The sequence below is a fragment of the Electrona antarctica genome (genome assembly GCF_951216825.1).
Source record: "Electrona antarctica genome assembly, chromosome: 4".
Lineage (NCBI taxonomy): Eukaryota > Metazoa > Chordata > Actinopteri > Myctophiformes > Myctophidae > Electrona > Electrona antarctica.
The window spans coordinates 7,684,019-7,708,182 of NC_136809.1; the positions used below are offsets into that span (position 1 = coordinate 7,684,019).

General features: G+C 48.1%; 1 protein-coding gene across 3 annotated transcripts in view; it reads right to left on the reverse strand.

Moving 5' to 3' along the window:
• The window catches only part of LOC306921610 (neuronal acetylcholine receptor subunit non-alpha-3-like), a 101,595-nt gene that overhangs the window by 33,523 nt on the left and 43,908 nt on the right, over positions 1–24,164 (reverse strand). The window contains exon 1 of one of the 3 annotated variants that reach the window (XM_079498819.1): positions 19,672–20,008. The exons of the other annotated variants lie outside the window; for them this stretch is intronic. Within the exon in view, the coding sequence (XP_079354945.1) occupies positions 19,672–19,738 (67 nt within the window). The 5' untranslated portion in view covers positions 19,739–20,008. Of the gene's footprint in view, positions 1–19,671; positions 20,009–24,164 lie in introns of those variants that run through there. 3 annotated transcript variants of the gene reach the window in all.

The following is a 24,164-nucleotide window of genomic DNA, read 5'->3' on the forward strand; positions in this document are numbered from 1 at the left end:
GGCTGTATTCATGGCTCATATTATGTGGACTCGGAGCTGAGTGTGTGCTCTTCTTGCACAGATGCAGATTTAAATACTTGCTTATGCATCCTGTGGCACGCCAAAAATAGCCCATCCTCAACCTTACAAAGCTTTGCACCACCGCAAATGCTTTGTGAGCTTGTAGATCTGCTATTTTGAATGTGCGGCCCTGGCTGGCTTCCAACCAATTACATTATCGTACATGAATCTGGCCTTACCTCCCTTTGCACAGAGTCAGGACACACTCAGACCTGTCTAAAGATCTGACAAACGCAGTACCCCAAAGCTCCATAAATGCTATCCTGTGTGTGTGTGTGTGTGTGTGTGTGTGTGTGTGCGTGCGTGCGTGCGTGCGTGCGTGCGTGCGTGCGTGCGTGCGTGCGTGCGTGCGTGCGTGCGTGCGTGCGTGCGGAGAGAGTAGTAGATGATGGAGTTCAAGCAGAGATGGGCTGGTATTGATTAAGTGTAGGCTTGGGGGAAGGGTAGTTCCTCTGTGATGAAATTAGGAGGATGCATTGTATTTGTGTCTGTGCATGTGCGTGCGTGTGCGTGCGTGCGTGCGTGCGTGCGTGCGTGCGTGCGTGCGTGCGTGCGTGCGTGCGTGCGTGCGTGCGTGCGTGCGTGCGCGCGTGTGTGTGTGTGTGTGTGTGTGTGTGTGTGTTAAGCATCTTCTCCCTCCTTATTTGAACCCTATCATCTCTACTCTGAGGGGGAACATCCGATGCTTGCAGTTATTTCTGGCGAAGAGATTATTTTGGTTTCGACGGAACGAAGCGGTCCAACTAGTTGAAAGTCAGTTCAAGACTAGAGGGTTCAAGTGGTTACCAACCCCCCCCCCCCCCCCCCAGCGTAAGCATCCCTCTCTGCTGAAGCTTGCATCACCTACTTGGACACAAGGATAAAACAAGTGAATTTGCAAGTGATGACACAAATAAATGAGCAGACAAAATTGGAAGTGAAAAACACTTGATGAATGGGTACTTTCTCCCGATTGTCTTATTGAAGAGTTGGAGAGACGCAGAGACCCCTAGCTGCTACTGAATATGAATACTCTAAAGCTGTGTGAAGTCAGGGACGCTCTTATTATCATACATCATCTCATTCCGGCCAATCACAATTTGCGTCCTCACCTTCGTCTTCAATGTTTGTGTTTACGCAAAGTTTGTGTTTACACAAACACTCAAAACTGGCCATTCATTGTCAATGATAAAAATGCAATGTTTGTGTTAGGACAAACACTGTAAACTGGCCATTCATTTTCAATGACATAAATTCAATGTTTGTGTTGGGACAAACATGAACTGGCCATTCATTTTCAATGGCATTCAATGTTTGTGTTTGGACAATGTCTGTGTTTACACAAACCCTCAAAGCTGGACATAGGAGGGGCCAGCACCCCTCAAAAATATCAACAAAAAAAGGAAAGACAAGACCTCATACTGAGTGACTGTGAGCGAGCGAGACATTTCCTTTCAGCCTATCCTGATGTGCCTATCGTCAGACTTCTGATTGGTCCCTGACCAGCAGGCTCTGTCTGACTTGTTCCACCTTGGTTCAGCCTTGTTTACGTTGAATTTGCTATAACATCATTTTTGGAAAAAAATTAAAACTTTCCCCATGACCTTCTGTCTGTCCCTCCCTTCTGTCTGTCTGTCCCTCCCTTCCCCATGACATTCTGTCTGTCCCTCCCTTCTGTCTGTCTGTCTGTCTGTCTGTCTGTCTGTCTGTCTGTCTGTCTGTCTGTCTGTCCCTCCCTTCCCCATGACATTCTGTCTGTCCCTCCCTTCCCCATGACATTCTGTCTGTCTGTCTGTCTGTCTGTCTGTCTGTCTGTCTGTCTGTCTGTCTGTCTGTCTGTCTGTCTGTCTGTCTGTCTGTCTGTCTGTCCCTCCCTTCCCCATGACATTCTGTCTGTCCCTCCCTTCCCTTCTGTCTGTCTGTCTGTCTGTCTGTCCCTCCCTTCCCCATGACATTCTGTCTGTCTGTCTGTCCCTCCCTTCCCTTGTGTCTGTCTGTCCCTCCCTTCCCCATGACATTCTGTCTGTCTGTCTGTCTGTCCCTCCCTTCCCTTGTGTCTGTCTGTCCCTCCCTTCCCCATGACATTCTGTCTGTCTGTCTGTCTGTCCCTCCCTTCCCTTGTGTCTGTCTGTCCCTCCCTTCCCCATGACATTCTGTCTGTCCCTCCCTTCCCCATGACATTCTGTCTGTCCCTCCCTTCCCTTGTGTCTGTCTGTCACTCCCTTCCCTTGTGTCTGTCTGTCCCTCCCTTCCCCATGACATTCCTGCCAACGGATCCTAGACTCTTCTCTCTCGTCTCTCCTGCATGCGTCCTAAACCGTGGAATGACCTGGTCAATGACCTGGCGCTCAGTCAGGACTGAACACTCACTCACTCACTCACTCACTCAGTCAGGACTGAACACTCACTCACTCACTCACTCACTCAGTCAGGACTGAACACTCACTCACTCACTCACTCACTCACTCACTCATTCCTGCCGCAGTCTGAAAACGCACCTCATCACCCTTATACTGCTAGAGCGGATCATTCCTTTTATCACTTCTTGATATCATGCTATTTTTTGCAGGTGTATGTTTGCATTAACTTTGTATCTGTTTATTTAGATAGCTGTTTGCTTGTCCACAAATGCTATATTATTTATATAGGATGATGTTTGGACAGAGCTATAGGCTTGATGTTTACCTGGTATCTAAATTGCTTTGTAGTACTAAGTAGTTTGTTTGCACTTTTTAGCGCAGGGGTGCCCAGACTTTTTTTACTTAAGAGCTACTTTAAAAATGACCAGCTCAACAAGATCTACCAACAAAGAAGTATGATCTCATTGCTGAAAATAGTAAAAACAAATGTACCTGAGGGGGCGAAATGGAAATAGTTTTTGTACGTCTAACTTTGTAATGCTACTGATGTTTGTGCTCAACACTCTTGAAAAATAATATTCCATTGTGGCTTAATAGGTCATTTTTTATGTCAATCAATCAAGTCACCTTCATTCAATTCAAGTGTCAGATGCCAAATTATATATTTTTTAATTTAAGTTATATATATGTTTTAGGGGCATGTCATGTGATCTACCTGCACAGCCTTTGTGATCTACTGGTAGATCACGATCTACCTTTTGGGATTCGAATGCCATCAATTGCATTGAAAGGGACAAAAGCACGTTTAATCAGCGCAATCAATGCTCCAGTAGACGCGTCTACTGACATACCGCAACCGTCTCCAGCGCAAAACGTTGTATTGGGACGTTTTGGAGAAATTATGTAGGCTGCATTCTGCGTTGATCACGGCTACCGTTAAATCGGCCGTTATCATCCGTTATCATCACCATCGAATGGGGCCAGTATGGCCATACTGGCATACTGGCCGACATTTCCAACTCTTGTCGGCGCATGGAAACTGGGGGCTACTAATATTATACTATTCTCTGCCTATCGGGACGTAACTCGGACGGCGCTGAGTCGGGTCTGGTGGCCGTCGCAACGCTCGGCACGGCGACTCGCTCGGCTAGCGCCTCGCTCGGCAGTGCCTCACGTGGCTCAAGGCCACCAGACACGCCGTGCCTCCGTCAGGACATCAGTGACATTATCACCCGTCACAATCGGTGATAATGACATACTGAAACAGTGAGTATGCCAGTATGGCCATACTGGCCCCATTCGATGGTGATGATAACGGATGATTTCGCCGATTTAATGGTATGATAACGGTCGAATGGGGTGGTTGCCCGGCATTACAAACCCTAACACTAAATATAACCCTAACCTCATTTTAACCGGCCACATAATCAGTTGACAATGCATGTCGTCGCTGGTTGGTATAGCCATGATCAACCATACAGAACGCAGCCTACTGTGATCTGGTAGGACTTGGTGGTGATATGATTTCTCATATCATCAAATTATCTCGAGTCAGTAGTTGAGTTGAGTACCTGACTCACTTTTACAGGCCTATGTTTTGTGATTTGTTTTGTTTACTGGATTCATTTATGCTTGCTGTATTGTAATTTTTACTTCATTGTGCTACTGTTGTTTCCTGTTTTTTAACTTGTTGATTGCTTATTCTGTGTCCATTGTTGAGCACCTTGTAACTTAATTTGTTTCGAAAGGTGCTAAATAAAATGTACTTTCTTACTTACTAGTTAGTAGAGCAAATTGCACACAGCCTGTGTAGAATTGTCAATGAGAGAAACAGATGTTAGGCACAGGCCACCATGAGTATATTATGTACTGTAACATGTAGGGCTGTGTTTGCTGTCCACTGAGTCCCTAGAGGCCTAGACCCTTGAACTTGTTAGCTCACATTGGATAGCAGCTAACATGTATGATTTGTAAAAGCTCGATCCCCAAGCCTCAATAACTGTTGCGAAAGTATTATTTGTGTTATTTCCATTCATTACACATCAATGTAGAACAACCACTGTTATTCATCCTCACACTAGGGTTCATGCTACTGTTATTCATCCTCACACTAGGGTTCATGTAGAACAACCACTGTTATTCATCCTCACACTAGGGTTCATGCTACTGTTATTCATCCTCACACTAGGGTTCATGCTACTGTTATTCATCCTCACACTAGGGTTCATGCTACTTTGCACTTTTATGAAGTTATGCTGGATAAGAGTGGCTGATAAATGCCTAAATTATTATTACCACTTTTGAGGGGCGCTTTAGCCCCTCCTATGCCCAGCTTTGAGGGTTTGTGTGAACACAAACATTATATTGGCTGACCTGATCACCCCATAACAATGAATTAATTAGCTGAGAAAAGTACATATTGTCGACATCACAATGACAGTGTGATGATTTGATTGGCTGAGTGTAGCCTCGGCCGGGAGGCGAACCCGGGTTCCCCATTCCACATGCACAATACGTTACCTGTCGACTAAAGAGCCATGCTGGCCCGATAGGCAAGTAGTAACGCAGCACCATATAGCCTACAGTTGTCGTCCCCACCTGGAAGCGCGGCCACGCGCGCCAGCCAGGAGCAAGGCTCGACTGACTGGGGGACCTCCACCCCAGGGAGACTGACGGAGCTGTCGACTACTAGGTTAAGGTCTGTGCTGCCCGGGAACATACTTGTAGAGGTTACCCATACACACCGCTGCCACCAATGTAGCGCCGGCCGGGAGACGAACCCGGGTTCTCCATTCCACAGGCACAGTACGTTACCAGTCGACTGAAGAACCATGACCTGATAGGCAAGTAGTAACGCAGCACCGTATAGCCTACATAAGCACAGAATGTGTGATGTATGATGATGTATGATGATAAGAGCGCTAGCCCCTTTTAGTGTATGTTCACAAACTTTGACCTACACAAACATTAAATTCCCATTGACAATGAATGGACAATGTTACGTCATAGTGTCTGATGTCATAGTGTACGTCATGATGGTGTACGATGATAAGAGTTCCCCTCACTTCACAAGGGTGTGATCTTTTACACAACACACCACGGGCAAAAAATATGATGAATCAAAAAGATTCAGACACCTACGCGATCTCATTTCTAAATTTGAGCAGGAATCGTGCAGCACTAGTTGGCTGCTCAATTCATTTTAGTTACTCTTGTGTTTTTGCTACAAGAGAGAGACTTAATGAGAGGTTTAAGTCAAGCACTTTGATGTTGTCCGTTTAAAGCTGCAGTATAGTTGGCGCCACATTTTGAATGTAGTAATTGGCAAGCTATCGGCTTGCCAATTACTATGGCAAGCCGATATTTTACAGATAGGAGGGTGTTTGATTAAATGTTAAAATGGCTTACCATACAATTACAGACTAAAGACTGTCAGGAAGCCTGGGCTGTGGCTCAGGGGTCCAGGCACCTTGGCTGGTAATCCAGTCTGGCAGTGTGCCGCGGGTTCGACTCCCGATCCCGACGGCCTTTACTGCATGTCACTCCCCCATCTCTCTCCCCATTTCCTGTCAGCCTACTGTCTGTCCCTCTTTAAAAAATATATAAAATAAAGGCGGAAGCCGCAAAAATAAAACATTTTAAGACTGTCAGGAACCCCCAGAATGTGTTCTGGACCCACAGTCCCACACGCAGAACTCACACTGTCAGGAACCCCCAGAATGTGTTCTGGACCCACAGTCCCACACGCAGAACTAAATACTGTCAGGAACCCCCAGAATGTGTTCTGGACCCACAGTCCCACACGCAGAACTAAATACTGTCAGGAACCCCCAGAATGTGTTCTGGACCCACAGTCCCACACGCAGAACTAAATACTGTCAGGAACCCCCAGAATGTGTTCTGGACCCACAGTCCCACATGCAGAACTAAATACTGTCAGGAACCCCCAGAATGTGTTCTGGACCCACAGTCCCACATGCAGAACTAAATACTGTCAGGAACCCCCAGAATGTGTTTGGACCCACAGTCCCACACGCAGAACTAAATACTGTCAGGAACCCCCAGAATGTGTTCTGGACCCACAGTCCCACACGCAGAACTCACACTGTCAGGAACCCCCAGAATGTGTTCGGACCCACAGTCCCACACGCAGAACTAAATACTGTCAGGAACCCCCAGAATGTGTTCTGGACCCACAGTCCCACACGCAGAACTAAATACTGTCAGGAACCCCCAGAATGTGTTCTGGACCCACAGTCCCACACGCAGAACTAAATACTGTCAGGAACCCCCAGAATGTGTTCTGGACCCACAGTCCCACACGCAGAACTAAATACTGTCAGGAACCCCCAGAATGTGTTCTGGACCCACAGTCCCACACGCAGAACTAAATACTGTCAGGAACCCCCAGAATGTGTTCTGGACCCACAGTCCCACACGCAGAACTAAATACTGTCAGGAACCCCCAGAATGTGTTCTGGACCCACAGTCCCACACGCAGAACTAAATACTGTCAGGAACCCCCAGAATGTGTTCTGGACCCACAGTCCCACACGCAGAACTAAATACTGTCAGGAACCCCCAGAATGTGTTTGGACCCACAGTCCCACACGCAGAACTAAATACTGTCAGGAACCCCCAGAATGTATTCTGGACCCACAGTCCCACACGCAGAACTAAATACTGTCAGGAACCCCCAGAATGTGTTCTGGACCCACAGTCCCACACGCAGAACTAAAGACTGTCAGGAACCCCCAGAATGTGTTCTGGACCCACAGTCCCACACGCAGAACTAAATACTGTCAGGAACCCCCAGAATGTGTTCTGGACCCACAGTCCCACACGCAGAACTAAATACTGTCAGGAACCCCCAGAATGTGTTCTGGACCCACAGTCCCACACGCAGAACTAAAGACTGTCAGGAACCCCCAGAATGGGTTCTGGACCCACAGTCCCACACGCAGAACTAAAGACTGTCAGGAACCCCCAGAATGGGTTCTGGACCCACAGTCCCACACGCAGAACTAAATACTGTCAGGAACCCCCAGAATGTGTTCTGGACCCACAGTCCCACACGCAGAACTAAAGACTGTCAGGAACCCCCAGAATGGGTTCTGGACCCACAGTCCCACACGCAGAACTAAATACTGTCAGGAACCCCCAGAATGTGTTCTGGACCCACAGTCCCACACGCAGAACTAAATACTGTCAGGAACCCCCAGAATGTGTTCTGGACCCACAGTCCCACACGCAGAACTAAATACTGTCAGGAACCCCCAGAATGTGTTTGGACCCACAGTCCCACATGCAGAACTAAATACTGTCAGGAACCCCCAGAATGTGTTTGGACCCACAGTCCCACATGCAGAACTAAATACTGTCAGGAACCCCCAGAATGTGTTTGGACCCACAGTCCCGTGCACACGCAGAACTAAATACTGTCAGGAACCCCCAGAATGTGTTCTGGACCCACAGTCCCACACGCAGAACTCACACTGTCAGGAACCCCCAGAATGTGTTCGGACCCACAGTCCCACACGCAGAACTAAAGACTGTCAGGAACCCCCAGAATGTGTTCTGGACCCACAGTCCCACACGCAGAACTAAATACTGTCAGGAACCCCCAGAATGTGTTCTGGACCCACAGTCCCACACGCAGAACTAAATACTGTCAGGAACCCCCAGAATGGGTTCTGGACCCACAGTCCCACACGCAGAACTAAATACTGTCAGGAACCCCCAGAATGTGTTCTGGACCCACAGTCCCACACGCAGAACTAAATACTGTCAGGAACCCCCAGAATGTGTTCTGGACCCACAGTCCCACACGCAGAACTAAAGACTGTCAGGAACCCCCAGAATGGGTTCTGGACCCACAGTCCCACACGCAGAACTAAAGACTGTCAGGAACCCCCAGAATGGGTTCTGGACCCACAGTCCCACACGCAGAACTAAATACTGTCAGGAACCCCCAGAATGTGTTCTGGACCCACAGTCCCACACGCAGAACTAAAGACTGTCAGGAACCCCCAGAATGGGTTCTGGACCCACAGTCCCACACGCAGAACTAAATACTGTCAGGAACCCCCAGAATGTGTTCTGGACCCACAGTCCCACACGCAGAACTAAATACTGTCAGGAACCCCCAGAATGTGTTCTGGACCCACAGTCCCACACGCAGAACTAAATACTGTCAGGAACCCCCAGAATGTGTTTGGACCCACAGTCCCACACGCAGAACTAAATACTGTCAGCAACCCCCAGAATGTGTTCTGGACCCACAGTCCCACACGCAGAACTAAATACTGTCAGGAACCCCAACATTTGAAGTGAACGGAGCTCCTGGCCCCTGTCTAGTTGAGTAAGTAGCATTCTTTTGTATTTTAGCAAACTGCTGGTAGTGGTACTCTAAGTACTTTTGTATTAGTATTATATTATTAGCTTGTGTGGTAGTCAGTAGTTTATAGTTGTATTGTTTGTGTTCAAGCAGTAGGCTTTGGACACTTTGGACTAGTGTAACTAGTTTCACCCTGTAATAGGCCACTTGATAAGTAGTATAGGCCACTTGATTTCCTTGTGAAGTGTGAAGTGAGTGCTTTAGCCAGCACAGCTCTAGGGATAAGTAGCCAGGTTGGGAGTATTCAATTCAGTGTGTAAACCAACATTTGAAGTGAACGGAGCTCCTGGCCCCTGTCTAGTTGAGTAAGTAGCATTCTTTTGTATTTTAGCAAACTGCTGGTAGTGGTACTCTAAGTACTTTTGTATTAGTATTATATTATTAGCTTGTGTGGTAGTCAGTAGTTTATAGTTGTATTGTTTGTGTTCAAGCAGTAGGCTTTGGACACTTTGGACTAGTGTAACTAGTTTCACCCTGTAATAGGCCACTTGATAAGTAGTATAGGCCACTTGATTTCCTTGTGAAGTGTGAAGTGAGTGCTTTAGCCAGCACAGCTCTAGGGATAAGTAGCCAGGTTGGGAGTATTCAATTCAGTGTGTAAACCAACATTTGAAGTGAACGGAGCTCCTGGCCCCTGTCTAGTTGAGTAAGTAGCATTCTTTTGTATTTTAGCAAACTGCTGGTAGTGGTACTCTAAGTACTTTTGTATTAGTATTATATTATTAGCTTGTGTGGTAGTCAGTAGTTTATAGTTGTATTGTTTGTGTTCAAGCAGTAGGCTTTGGACACTTTGGACTAGTGTAACTAGTTTCACCCTGTAATAGGCCACTTGATAAGTAGTATAGGCCACTTGATTTCCTTGTGAAGTGTGAAGTGAGTGCTTTAGCCAGCACTCCTGGCAGACGATTAGCAATCAGTTGGAGTGGCCTTATACCACCAGCCGAAAGCGTCAGCTGTTAAGCGGCGGCCAGCAAACGAAGTCGGACTTTGACAAAGTCGAAGGCCAGGCGGACAAAGGCGACAGGCGACTTTGTCAAAGTCCGACTTCGTCACTGAACGATAAGCTGTAGCATTGATTAGTGACATATATAGTAGTGTGATAGATATAGTAGTGTATTGTAGTATATGTTTAGTGATCTACAATGTGTTTTCTTCCTATTCCTGTCCTCTCTTCTTCCTGGCGGTCGCACAAACACTGGGTTACACCCAGATGTCGCGACACAACTAATCTCATCTATCCTACTCTTTCAACTCACGTCGAGCAAGTGGTAACGGGAGGGCTTTGGAATTGCCACTCGGCTGTGGTGGAAGGCAAATCTGCTTTCATCTCAGCCTACGCATCTTTGCTCTCCCTTAACTTCCTTGCTCTGACTGAGACCTGGATCAGACCAGAAAACACTGCTACGCCCGCGGCTCTGTCAGATGTGTACTCTTTCTCTCACACTCCCAGAGCCGTGCGGACAGGTGGTGGGGTTGGTCTGCTAATTTCCAGAAAATGGAAATGCTCTCCTGTTTCACTGTCGCAATTCTCTCCTACCTCATTTGAATTTCACGTGGTCACTGTTTCTCATCCAGTCAAGCTCACCATTGCAGTTGTTTATCGCCCACCGGGCCCTGCTGGTGGCTTCCTGGAGGAGCTGGACCATCTAGTCTCCCACTTCCCTGTCGATGGCTCTGGATTCATCCTTCTGGGTGACTTCAACCTCCCGACTGAGAAGCAGCTAGACCCACTACTTTCGTTTCTCGCCGCCTTTGACCTAGTTCTTTCCCCATCTCCTCCTACCCATGAGGCGGGCAACCAACTGGACCTGATCTTCACCAGAGGCTGCTCTATTGCTAACCTGTCTGTCACTCCTCTTTCCAGTGAAAAGGGTAAGAAACTCTCTGATCACTACTTCATGTCCTACTCTCTCTCTCTCTCCTCTCCCCCCTCACAGCCCCTCCCTACCCACATGATTTCCTCACGTCACAATCTTCGCTCACTTTCCTCCACTGATCTTTCCTCTTCTGTTCTCTCTGCTCTCCCTGCCCCTGAATCCTTTGCTCTTCTATCCCCTGATACCGCCACAGATCTTCTTTTCTCTACTCTATCCTCTTCTCTCGACCATCTCTGTCCCCTCACCACCAGGCCTGCACGCCAAACTCCACCTGCCCCCTGGTTGTCGGACTCAGTGCGGACTGAGAGACGGAGCCTGAGAGCGGCTGAGCGCAAATGGAGAAATGGCAACCTCCCGGAGGACCTTCTCACCTTCCAATCTCTCATTTCTACTTTTTCCTCCTCTCTATCAGCTGCTAAAGCTGCTTTTTTCTGCACTAAAATTCAGGCTTCTGCTTCCAACCCTAAAAAACTCTTTGAAACTTTCTCCTCTCTCCTACAACCACCACCCCCTCCTCCCTCCTCGTCCCTCCTCCCTGACGACTTCGCCAACTTCTTTGACAAGAAGGTGAACGATATCCGATCCTCCTTCCCTCCTCCCCCGGCTGGTGCCCTGCGCACTACCCACCCCCGTCTGCCTGCCACCCCCCCCTCTCTACCTTCATCTACTCCTCTTCCCCCCCCCATCCCCTCTCTATCCCACTTCTCTCCCCTCTCCCCTAACGAGGTCCTTCTCCTTGTTACCTCTAGTCGCCCCACCTCATGCTCTCTGGACCCGGTCCCATCCACTCTGTTGCAGTCTATTGCACCTGAACTTCTTCCCTTCTTAACCCACCTTATTAACACCTCTCTGACATCTGGCTACTTTCCCTCTACTTTCAAGACTGCCAGAGTCACCCCCCTCCTGAAGAAACCGACACTTGACCCCTCTGAGATCAAGAACTACAGACCGGTTTCCCTTCTATCCTTCCTATCTAAAACTCTTGAACGTGCTGTCTTTAAACAACTGTCCTCCTATCTCCACCAGAACAACCTCCTGGACTCCAACCAGTCTGGGTTCAAAGTGGGTCACTCGACAGAGACTGCCCTGCTGGCAGTGACGGAGTCGCTCCATGCCGCTAGAGCGAACTCTCTCTCCTCCGTCCTGATACTCCTGGACCTGTCTGCAGCGTTCGACACGGTGAACCATCAGATCCTCCTCTCCACCCTCGAGGGGATGGGTGTCTCAGGCTCTGCACTCTCCCTGTTTGCATCCTACCTGACGGGTCGCTCCTACCAGGTGATGCTGAGAGGGTCTGTGTCAGAACCACACAGGCTCACAACTGGGGTTCCCCAAGGCTCGGTTCTGGGTCCTCTTCTTTTCTCTCTCTACACTACATCTCTGGGTGCTGTCATCCACTCCCATGGCTTTTCCTACCACTGCTATGCCGATGACACCCAGCTGATCCTCTCATTCCCCCCCTCTGATACCCAAGTGGAGGCACGCATTGCTGCTTGTCTGGCTGACATCTCGGCGTGGATGTCGACAAACCACCTGAAGCTCAACCTGGACAAGACCGAGCTGATGTTCCTCCCGGGGAAGGGCTGTCCGCACCGAGACATGGCCATCACCATTGATAATGCTGTGGTGACCTCAACTCGGACTGCGAAAAATCTGGGTGTGACCCTGGACGATCAACTGACGTTCTCGGCAAACATCGCATCAGTGACAAGGTCCTGCAGATTCCTCCTCTACAACATCAGGAGGATTCGCCCCTTCCTCACGGAGAAGGCAGCCCAGGTGCTCATCCAGGCTCTCGTCATCTCCCGCCTGGACTACTGCAACTCCCTCCTTGCTGGTGCTCCGGCATCTGCCATCAGACCTCTGGAGCTTGTTCAGAAAGCTGCGGCTCGTCTGGTGTTCAACCGCCCCAAGTTCTCCCACACAACCATCCTTCTCCGTTCTCTACACTGGCTCCCCGTAGCGGCCCGCATCCAGTTCAAAACCCTGGTGTTAGCCTATAGGGCAGTGAAAGGAACAGCTCCTTCCTACCTCCGGGCTATGGTCGATGCCTACACCCCTGCCCGACCACTTCGGTCTGCCACCTCGGGGCGACTGATTGCCTCGTCACTCAAGGGTCCTTCTGGCCGATCAACACGGTCACGACTCTTTTCTGTTCTGGCCCCACAGTGGTGGAATGAACTCCCCACTGATGTTAGGACAGCAGAGTCACTGCCCATATTTCGCCGCAGGTTGAAAACCCACCTCTTCAGGAAACACTACCCTTCCTCTCTGCCTGACCTACTTGTTGTTAACTAGTTGTACGAACGCTTGTTTTCTATTGTTGTATTGTTTATTGGATCTTGTTTAGTCGATACACTTAATTGTTTTAGCTCATGCTCATTTGATTTAGCTATTTTGTCTCATCTGGTTAAGGAAATAGGTAGCTGATATATTGCACTTTTACCTTAGCGCTAGGTATACTCTTGGTTGCTTGTTTTTGCAGAAAATGCACTAAAGACTTCTGGTGATTAGTAGTTTTTGTTCCCTACCTATGTTGAATACACTTATTGTAAGTCGCTTTGGATAAAAGCGTCTGCTAAATGACTGTAATGTAATGTAATGTAATGTAACCCCCAGAATGGGTTCTGGACCCACAGTCCCACACGCAGAACTAAATACTGTCAGGAACCCCCAGAATGTGTTCTGGACCCACAGTCCCACACGCAGAACTAAATACTGTCAGGAACCCCCAGAATGTGTTCTGGACCCACAGTCCCACACGCAGAACTAAAGACTGTCAGGAACCCCCAGAATGGGTTCTGGACCCACAGTCCCACACGCAGAACTAAAGACTGTCAGGAACCCCCAGAATGGGTTCTGGACCCACAGTCCCACACGCAGAACTAAATACTGTCAGGAACCCCCAGAATGTGTTCTGGACCCACAGTCCCACACGCAGAACTAAAGACTGTCAGGAACCCCCAGAATGGGTTCTGGACCCACAGTCCCACACGCAGAACTAAATACTGTCAGGAACCCCCAGAATGTGTTCTGGACCCACAGTCCCACACGCAGAACTAAATACTGTCAGGAACCCCCAGAATGTGTTCTGGACCCACAGTCCCACACGCAGAACTAAATACTGTCAGGAACCCCCAGAATGTGTTTGGACCCACAGTCCCACATGCAGAACTAAATACTGTCAGGAACCCCCAGAATGTGTTTGGACCCACAGTCCCACATGCAGAACTAAATACTGTCAGGAACCCCCAGAATGTGTTTGGACCCACAGTCCCGTGCACACGCAGAACTAAATACTGTCAGGAACCCCCAGAATGTGTTCTGGACCCACAGTCCCACACGCAGAACTCACACTGTCAGGAACCCCCAAAATGTGTTCGGACCCACAGTCCCACACGCAGAACTAAAGACTGTCAGGAACCCCCAGAATGGGTTCTGGACCCACAGTCCCACACGCAGAACTAAAGACTGTCAGGAACCCCCAGAATGGGTTCTGGACCCACAGTCCCACACGCAGAACTAAATACTGTCAGGAACCCCCAGAATGTGTTCTGGACCCACAGTCCCACACGCAGAACTAAAGACTGTCAGGAACCCCCAGAATGGGTTCTGGACCCACAGTCCCACACGCAGAACTAAATACTGTCAGGAACCCCCAGAATGTGTTCTGGACCCACAGTCCCACACGCAGAACTAAATACTGTCAGGAACCCCCAGAATGTGTTCTGGACCCACAGTCCCACACGCAGAACTAAATACTGTCAGGAACCCCCAGAATGTGTTTGGACCCACAGTCCCACATGCAGAACTAAATACTGTCAGGAACCCCCAGAATGTGTTTGGACCCACAGTCCCACATGCAGAACTAAATACTGTCAGGAACCCCCAGAATGTGTTTGGACCCACAGTCCCGTGCACACGCAGAACTCACACTGTCAGGAACCCCCAGAATGTGTTCGGACCCACAGTCCCACACGCAGAACTAAAGACTGTCAGGAACCCCCAGAATGTGTTCTGGACCCACAGTCCCACACGCAGAACTAAATACTGTCAGGAACCCCCAGAATGTGTTCTGGACCCACAGTCCCACACGCAGAACTAAATACTGTCAGGAACCCCCAGAATGGGTTCTGGACCCACAGTCCCACACGCAGAACTAAATACTGTCAGGAACCCCCAGAATGTGTTCTGGACCCACAGTCCCACACGCAGAACTAAATACTGTCAGGAACCCCCAGAATGTGTTCTGGACCCACAGTCCCACACGCAGAACTAAAGACTGTCAGGAACCCCCAGAATGGGTTCTGGACCCACAGTCCCACACGCAGAACTAAAGACTGTCAGGAACCCCCAGAATGGGTTCTGGACCCACAGTCCCACACGCAGAACTAAATACTGTCAGGAACCCCCAGAATGTGTTCTGGACCCACAGTCCCACACGCAGAACTAAAGACTGTCAGGAACCCCCAGAATGGGTTCTGGACCCACAGTCCCACACGCAGAACTAAATACTGTCAGGAACCCCCAGAATGTGTTCTGGACCCACAGTCCCACACGCAGAACTAAATACTGTCAGGAACCCCCAGAATGTGTTCTGGACCCACAGTCCCACACGCAGAACTAAATACTGTCAGGAACCCCCAGAATGTGTTTGGACCCACAGTCCCACACGCAGAACTAAATACTGTCAGCAACCCCCAGAATGTGTTCTGGACCCACAGTCCCACACGCAGAACTAAATACTGTCAGGAACCCCCAGAATGGGTTCTGGACCCACAGTCCCACACGCAGAACTAAATACTGTCAGGAACCCCCAGAATGTGTTCTGGACCCACAGTCCCACACGCAGAACTAAATACTGTCAGGAACCCCCAGAATGTGTTCTGGACCCACAGTCCCACACGCAGAACTAAAGACTGTCAGGAACCCCCAGAATGGGTTCTGGACCCACAGTCCCACACGCAGAACTAAAGACTGTCAGGAACCCCCAGAATGGGTTCTGGACCCACAGTCCCACACGCAGAACTAAATACTGTCAGGAACCCCCAGAATGTGTTCTGGACCCACAGTCCCACACGCAGAACTAAAGACTGTCAGGAACCCCCAGAATGGGTTCTGGACCCACAGTCCCACACGCAGAACTAAATACTGTCAGGAACCCCCAGAATGTGTTCTGGACCCACAGTCCCACACGCAGAACTAAATACTGTCAGGAACCCCCAGAATGTGTTCTGGACCCACAGTCCCACACGCAGAACTAAATACTGTCAGGAACCCCCAGAATGTGTTTGGACCCACAGTCCCACATGCAGAACTAAATACTGTCAGGAACCCCCAGAATGTGTTTGGACCCACAGTCCCACATGCAGAACTAAATACTGTCAGGAACCCCCAGAATGTGTTTGGACCCACAGTCCCGTGCACACGCAGAACTAAATACTGTCAGGAACCCCCAGAATGTGTTCTGGACCCACAGTCCCACACGCAGAACTCACACTGTCAGGAACCCCCAGAATGTGTTCGGACCCACAGTCCCACACGCAGAACTAAAGACTGTCAGGAACCCCCAGAATGTGTTCTGGACCCACAGTCCCACACGCAGAACTAAATACTGTCAGGAACCCCCAGAATGGGTTTGGACCCACAGTCCCACACGCAGAACTCAATACTGTCAGGAACCCCCAGAATGTGTTCTGGACCCACAGTCCCACACGCAGAACTCACACTGTCAGGAACCCCCAGATTCCCAGAATGTGTTTGGACCCACAGTCCCACACGCAGAACTCACTGTCAGGAACCCCCAGAATGTGTTCTGGACCCACAGTCCCACACGCAGAACTTATATCAAAGTAAAATCAGAAGACCCAGGATGACAAAATAACGATTGCATTACTTTAAAAAAAATGATGCTGCTATATAAATATTTTACGTTTTTCAGAAAACTTAGGTCAGGATTTAGAGGCGCTTTTAGAATCGGCCTCAGGCCTAAATGGGTTAAAACCCATTCAGGACGGGAACCCCTTTTGGTGTTTTAAGCATTATGTTATACTTTAGCTATTGATTCACTAGTAAGAGACCACACCTTCGCTCAAGATTAACAGTTTATTGAAACAGAACAAGATGAATGCGAAGTGGAGTGAGGAACCCAAGGCAGGGCGAGACTCAGGGTGGGGGCATAGTCTCTCTGGAGCTCATCTTTGCTCTACTCGGAATGAGCGGTTGGTCGTCTCTGCTCCGTCACTGCCCCCCCTGGATTCCTAGAGAATCGAGGGGGAAGGAGGAGGTTGGGGTGGAGGAGGATGGCGATTTTGAGGAATAGTGAAAATAGACGATCTATAAGTGCAGTACTCACAACCCATGTTTGGTCTGTCGTGGAGCAGAACAAACAACTTGGTTGAGAGATCGCAGGTGTAATTATACTGTGGTGATTGCACCGGGGATTGGCCGGGTGATAATGAAAGGCAGGTGAGTTTGATAAGGAGGGAGGAGTTGTTGATAATGAGGGAAGAGTGGTTAAGGTCAAGCGGAAGGAGGTCTCTTCTCCCGAAACTGCGTTGTATAAATACAACTTCCCAAAATAGCAGCTCTACAAGCTCATAGCGCGGCACAGAGTGCACAGAGTGCTCCGCTATGAGGTTGTAGATCTGCTATTTTTTTTAAATCGTTTCAACGTTTTCTAACTCGAACAACTCAGTAAAATACAGATAATTCCTTGACATGAAAATGGTTGAGCACCACTGATATAGAAAGATATAGGTTTTTCAGCAAAACTGTTTAGAAGACATTTTTTAGAATCAGTCCTAAATGGGTTAACTTATAAAACATAATCCAAACCAAGGTATACGTCACACGTCACAGGGAGAATAGACAGGACCCACAAACAACGTGACAATACAATGATCCATCCAGCACATAGAGCAGTCACAGACACTTTTAATAGTCTCTGGCTAGCCTGAGCTAAAACGTGTTTCTGGTCTAGAGGGGGCGGGTCGCGGCTGAGATTTGCGCACGCCCTGATTGGATCTCACCGATGTGTCAGTCACCCCCGGCCCCTCCTCTCCCCCCCTATATAGTGCAGTGCTACGTCACATCATTTAGAGCGACGCCCACCCGGAAGCGTTCACTCCCATTTCTAGACCAGAGTGGCCAATGCGTTCCTCCAGGCTTTACATTTTTGCACAGACGAAAATGAAAGCCTGGGAGGCTATATAGTCTCTGGCCAATTAGGCAGTCATTAGGCCAACAGTTCACACCTGTGCATCCGGGTGGAGCCCATACTGAGTGACAATCATGGAATCACCAGGGGTAAATGGTGCATTTATATAGCGCCTTTATCCAAGGCGCTTTACATAGATACACCGATGGTATCAGAAACCATGCAAGGCACCAACCAGCACATCAGGAGCAATTAGGGGTTCAGTGTCTTGCTCAAGGACACTTTGACACTAACTCTAGCCCGGGTTCGAACTGGCAACCTTGCGGTTACCATCCAGCCACTCTACCCCTGAGCCACCGCCGCCAGGAACAAGGGGGGAAACATCAGGGCCATGGCGTGGCACACTCTGGGCACAGAGTGAGACAAAAGACAATAAAATAAGTTATCATGGAAAATGTTAGAATCGTGTGAGAATCGTGATCTCAATTTTTTGCGGGGAGAAAGCTGAGATTGAGCAAGAATCGCGCAGCACTGTCTACGGGCAGATCACATGATCATCACCTTCCCCATGCCACCATCTGTTCACAGCTGGCACGCACGCACCAGCACCACTGAAATGGGAATCACAGGTATGAAGCTGTCCATCATCTTCTGTGTGCACGTGAAGTGCAAAGGAGAAATATGCAGCTCACAGACATGCACGTTACACTTACTTACAGTAGCCTATTAGGGCATGGAGCAGGCCCTAAAAATGTCACCTCATGTAGTTTCTAAACTAGATGTTATGTTTCTCTCGGCTTGGCTACTTGGCTACAGGGATGATGCTTGAACTGGAGGCTAAAAAGACGTAAAGGTGGATTAATCACTTCCGTCAACAAATGTCATCACATCACAATAAATAAATACCCCCCCCCCCCCCTCCTTCCTTCTTTCACTCTCTCTCTCCCTCTCACACGCACGCACGCACGCACGCACACACACACACACACACACACACACACACAGAGAGAGAGAGAGAGAGAGAGAGAGACAGAGTGCATCTGGCTCTGACAGGTAGGATTTATGGTCTGGTCTGCCATGCAGGAGTATAGACTGACTCTCCATCCCAGCCAGGCCAGATTGGAGTGGTGTAAAAGGATTTACGGGAGTTTGAACCATCAGCTGCAGCCGGCGATGCAAACACTCAACAATAAATGAACAGAGCTGTACAGGTGCTGCACCCATAGTGCACCGTGAGGGGCATTGACACCCATAGTGCACCGTGAGGGGCATTGAAATATACTGTAACTTGTCTTGAAGGGAGAGACTCTTGGATTATGGAACAGGCGTCCTTACTTTACCGCATCCCCACGAGGGCGCTACACTCCCACCCTATAATAATAAATAATTGATGTGGTCCGTTCGTTTGACCAATGACCCCACCGGGTCCACCCCCCACCCCCCACCCCCTCCCAGACACTTTACATTCATCATTTTATGAATGTATAAAGTGTCCGTTATTGTTTATTAAACTACCGTTACTCATACCCTAACCCGGCCTATAACCCCCGCAATATATAGGCACGTGTATTGTGGTGATGCTGGGCGTGCAATATATGCCAATGCCTTCTTATGACAGCACAACACTAATTAAATTATGATTTGCCTTTAATGGTTTTGCGTTTTGAACGAACAAAATCACTATAGCCTACATCGTCGGATATGGGTGTCAGTTCCCATCAATCAATCATTGCATCGATCAGCGTTTCGCTCTGCAGTACTGTATAGGATTAGGATCGGCTACAAGAATCTTACAGATGCATTATATGATCGTACGTGGTCTGTTTTGTCTCTACTTACCTTCAATGGTGGCATTACTGGGAGACGATAATGATAACAACCACAACACCGCAACTGCAAACTTCATGCTCCCTGATCTCTTCACATCGACGGAGCCGCGATTCGTTCAGTCCACACAGCGAAAATTACAATTATTATTGGACCATTTTATGTAAGTGTGTCCTTCTCCTTCACTTCTTATTAGCACGCCATCGAAAGCCTTGTTGTAACGCCGGTGCGCGTCGGGGCTACAGACAGACAGACTAGGGGTGTGTGTCCCACTATACTGCCGCCTCAGCGCGAATGTACCGTTTAAATAATGAAGGACGACCGCTGTGTTACGAGCGCTGCTGTTTTGCTGTTCTTGTACAGCCTATCCTATCTGTCTGTCCCGGCCGGACCGGTGCTGGATATGTTGCTGCTGCTGGAGAGAAACCTAACGGAGGAGGGGAGGGGGCTGCCCCGCCAGAGGATGAGGAGAGAGGACAGACTTCACACTGAGAGGAGAGGAGAGGAGAGGAGAGGAGAGGAGAGGAGAGGAGAGGAGAGGAGAGGAGAGGAGAGGGGAGGGGAGAGGGAAGACAGGATGGAATGGATGAGGGTCTGTGAGCGCCTGTAACGCACAAAACGACAGAATGACGGATGATTGAGGACATTCCCGGATAGTGTATTATTGGCCATATGGGCCAATCACCTGCAGTTGCTGGAAGTCATTATTTTTCAACACTATTAACAAAGTTTTAGGTATCCACCCATGCATCCATCGGTATATCTAGGCTACAGTATACATAGCTACATACCAATTAAGGCACTGACTAATAGCATAATAGTGCCTTGAATTCTATATATACGGCTATAGTATTAGTAATAGGCTATAGAGAATTAAAGTCCAATCCTCCCTCTTAAGTTGTGGATAATCACCTGTGTATAATAGTTTATATATTTCCAGTTGTTACCAGAAGTTCAATTATACTATAGGCATTTCATATTATTATTATGCAGTATATTTTTTTCCACTCAGCTATATGGAAATTAAGCCTGTATAGCCAAGATCCCATTCGATCAGATGGGTGGTCCGTGGGCATTTTCAGTGCATGTTTATTTTAATTATCGTTCAATCGATTGTGTTCCGGCTTGGATCAATAGAACTATTATTGTAGTAGAGCCTACTTTAAGTTTACTTTAAGTTTTTCACTGGGGCCAGTTTGGAATTGCAGCCACCAGTAACCATAAGAGCTCTTTGAGAGCGGTTTTGAAGGAGAGGGATTCACATTCCTTTATGACTAGTGGGAGTCCTATGGCATTCCACATTTGTCTGGCATATGAGCTAATTTAATTTAACCCCTTGTTTGAGCTGAATCTGGGTTGATCGTGATTTGTGGAACTCCCTGTGTTGTGATTAGGGACGGAATTGACGTTTAGAAAGTATAGTTTGACAGGTACATGGGTGTCTTTGTGGTAAATGGTAAATGGTGCATTTATATAGCGCTTTTATCCAAGGCGCTTTACATAGATTGTGCATTACATTCACACACACATTCATACACCAATGGCGGCAGAAACCATGCAAGGTACCAACCAGCACATCAGGAGCAATTTGGGGTTCAGTGTCATGCTCAAGGACACTTCGACACTAACTCTGGGGGAGCCCGGGTTCGAACTGGCGACCTTGCGGTTACCATCCGGGAACTCTACCCCTGAGCCACCGCCGCCGTGGTGAGGCGTATATCTTGTAGACCAGGCCCATTGCAAGTTGTTGAAGTAGACCTATACTCTGTAATCTACCCTAAGCCATCCAAACCTAGTAAAATGAGTACGGGTATTGAGTTGTAGGAGTAAGGCCAAGCAGTAGCCTGACCAGTTTGTTTTGGGATGTCTGGACTGGAGAGAGGGTGGAGACAGTGTTCTGTAACTTTCACCTCCTCCACCACCTGTTCTCTCCTGCATCCAGCTCACTGATTTACTATCAAAACCAATTGCTTTTAGCTTATCAATCAATATAGCGATTTACAGTGATTTACAACTACAGTATCAGACAATAATTATCACGGTTCGAGTCAGGATAGAATGTATAGGACCGAAATGCAGGTTGAGGCAGAGGTTGGTTCAAAGTGCTTTAACTCAAAAACGAATGACAAAGCCACAAGGACGCGTTCTATTGCCTGGCCATTTATCTCCACCTCCGGCCCTAGAGATAAATGACCAGGCAATAGAACGTGTCGAAGAGTATAAATACCTCGGCACTACCATCGACCATAAGCTCACATTCAAGACCAACGCGGAGAACATTCACTCCAAGTGTCAACAAAGGCTGTTCTTCCTCAGGAAGATGAGGAAGCTTCACCATCGATCCTGCAGGCCTTCTACAAGTCTTTTGTAGAATCAATAATGACCTTCAACATCAGGCACCTTGGCTGGTAATCCAGTCTGGCAGTGTGCCGCGGGTTCGACTCCCGATCCCGACGGCCTTTACTGCACGTCACCCCCCCACATCCATCCATCCATCTTCAACCGCTTATCCGTAGTCGGGTCGCGGGGGCAACAGCTCCACCAGAGTGCTCCAGACTTCCCTCTCCAGAGCAACATTAGTGACTTCCTCCTGGGGGATTCCGAGACGTTCCAAGGCCAGTGAGTCGATGTGTTTCCTCCAACTGCGTTTGAATCAGGATATACAGTATTTACCATGTAAACACTTTGTACGGAGCCCTGGAGTAATGCTACTGGGAGTTTGGAATACATATTATTTTGCATGTAATGCCCTTAGTAGGCTTTTTGCCCATGTCCAAAGCAGGGATGGCTATTTGGAGATATTTTATGCATGCAGAAATGCACTATTTTACCCATTAAAAAAGACAAATACACATTTTTTTCCATAATAAAATGCGCTATTTACAAACCCGTCTGTGATTGCCAATTGCAGTGTTTGGGTGAAACATGGAACCGTGTCCCACTCCACCCGGGCGGGGGAATTGGCATGTGGTGTTGTTGTTGTGAACACATGCACACTTTCCCAGTAAGTCCCCAAGCCTCCACCGCATCGTTGAGTTTACCTACCAGGTTGTCTGCCAGTGCTGTGTCTGTCGGGCATATTCTGTGTGACGGCTGACTGACGGATGAATTAATGTGCACTCCTCGTCAATATAGTGACACGTAATTGTCAAATTAGTCTCTGTGGTGACTGGTGAGTGAAGGCCAACAGTAGGTTGTATAGAGCCACACGCATCCACTCAACTAGCCAGTTACAATTTTAGCTTTATGTTTTCTTTAAAATGGGCTCCAATTCGACAGACCCCTGCATGACAGTCTGTTTTGCAAGGCAGCAACTCCTGAAAACCCTCGCCATTGACCACGCTGATGGGCAATACAGTATATCCTTTTCGACCATCCGACGTTATGTAACCTCATTATCATTCTTTAATCTTTTGGGAAAAAATGTCCCAAACACCACTTCTCTTTACGCGCTTCATGCGCGTTTTTTTTTTGTTCTGAGGTTGTTTTGGGTGGATGTCGCGTGTGGTTGCAGGGACTAGGCGTTTCAAAATATATATTTGTTTTATTTTATCAGTTAATAGCCGTTAGTGTTTGTCGGTTATTCATTTCTTAACGGATAACGGTTATGGGTTGTCCATCTCTATATATATTCCGAATGAATGCTTTGGTCATGTAAACAATATTGAGGAATAGGAATACTTTTATTCAGGTTCCATGTAAACAGTTGGGTATGAATCTCTGTTCGTTATGAATTCATTCATTCTGAATACATTTTGTGCATGTAACCGCAGCCACTGGGAACAACACAAGGACACAGGTGAACTCAACTGATAATCAACACAGGGATTGGCTAGGACCTAGGAGGAGACTAGGGATTGGCTAGAACCTAGGAGGAGACTAGCCTCGGAAACCCAGACGTTAGGAGGAGACTAACAGGACACAGAGAAAACTAATAATCACAGGTAACAGTAGTTACAGGGGAAACCAGGACACTAAAAATACTACAAAATAAAAGGAACACAACAGAAAAGTAAAACACTAACTAAAACTAGGAACAAGGTTCACTAGAAAACACAACAGAAATAGAACAGAAAGGACACAGATCGTGACAGCAAAACTTCAAGTTTGCCACCAAATTAAATAAAAAAAGCTTCTGTGAATGAACACACTTTAATGCAAGGATGGTACGGAGAGTGTGTGACTATTATCTATATGAAATATATCTCTGCCACATTATACTCCAATCTTCAATTTGATTAGAGCCCATTAAGCGAGTGAACCTACACTACTGTGGATTGCTTATTATTTGTGTGCACGTGTGTGTGCGTGCACATTTTAATGGGACCGTGAAGTGTGAAACCCAAGGCAATCAATGTGCCTGTCCAAGTAGCACTGACGAATGTGTGTGTGTGTGTGTGTGTGTGTGTGTGCGTGCGTGCGTGCGTGCGTGCGTGCGTGCGTGCGTGCGTGCGTGCGTGCGTGCGTGCGTGCGTGCGTGCGTTCCACGCTATCATTTTATAGCG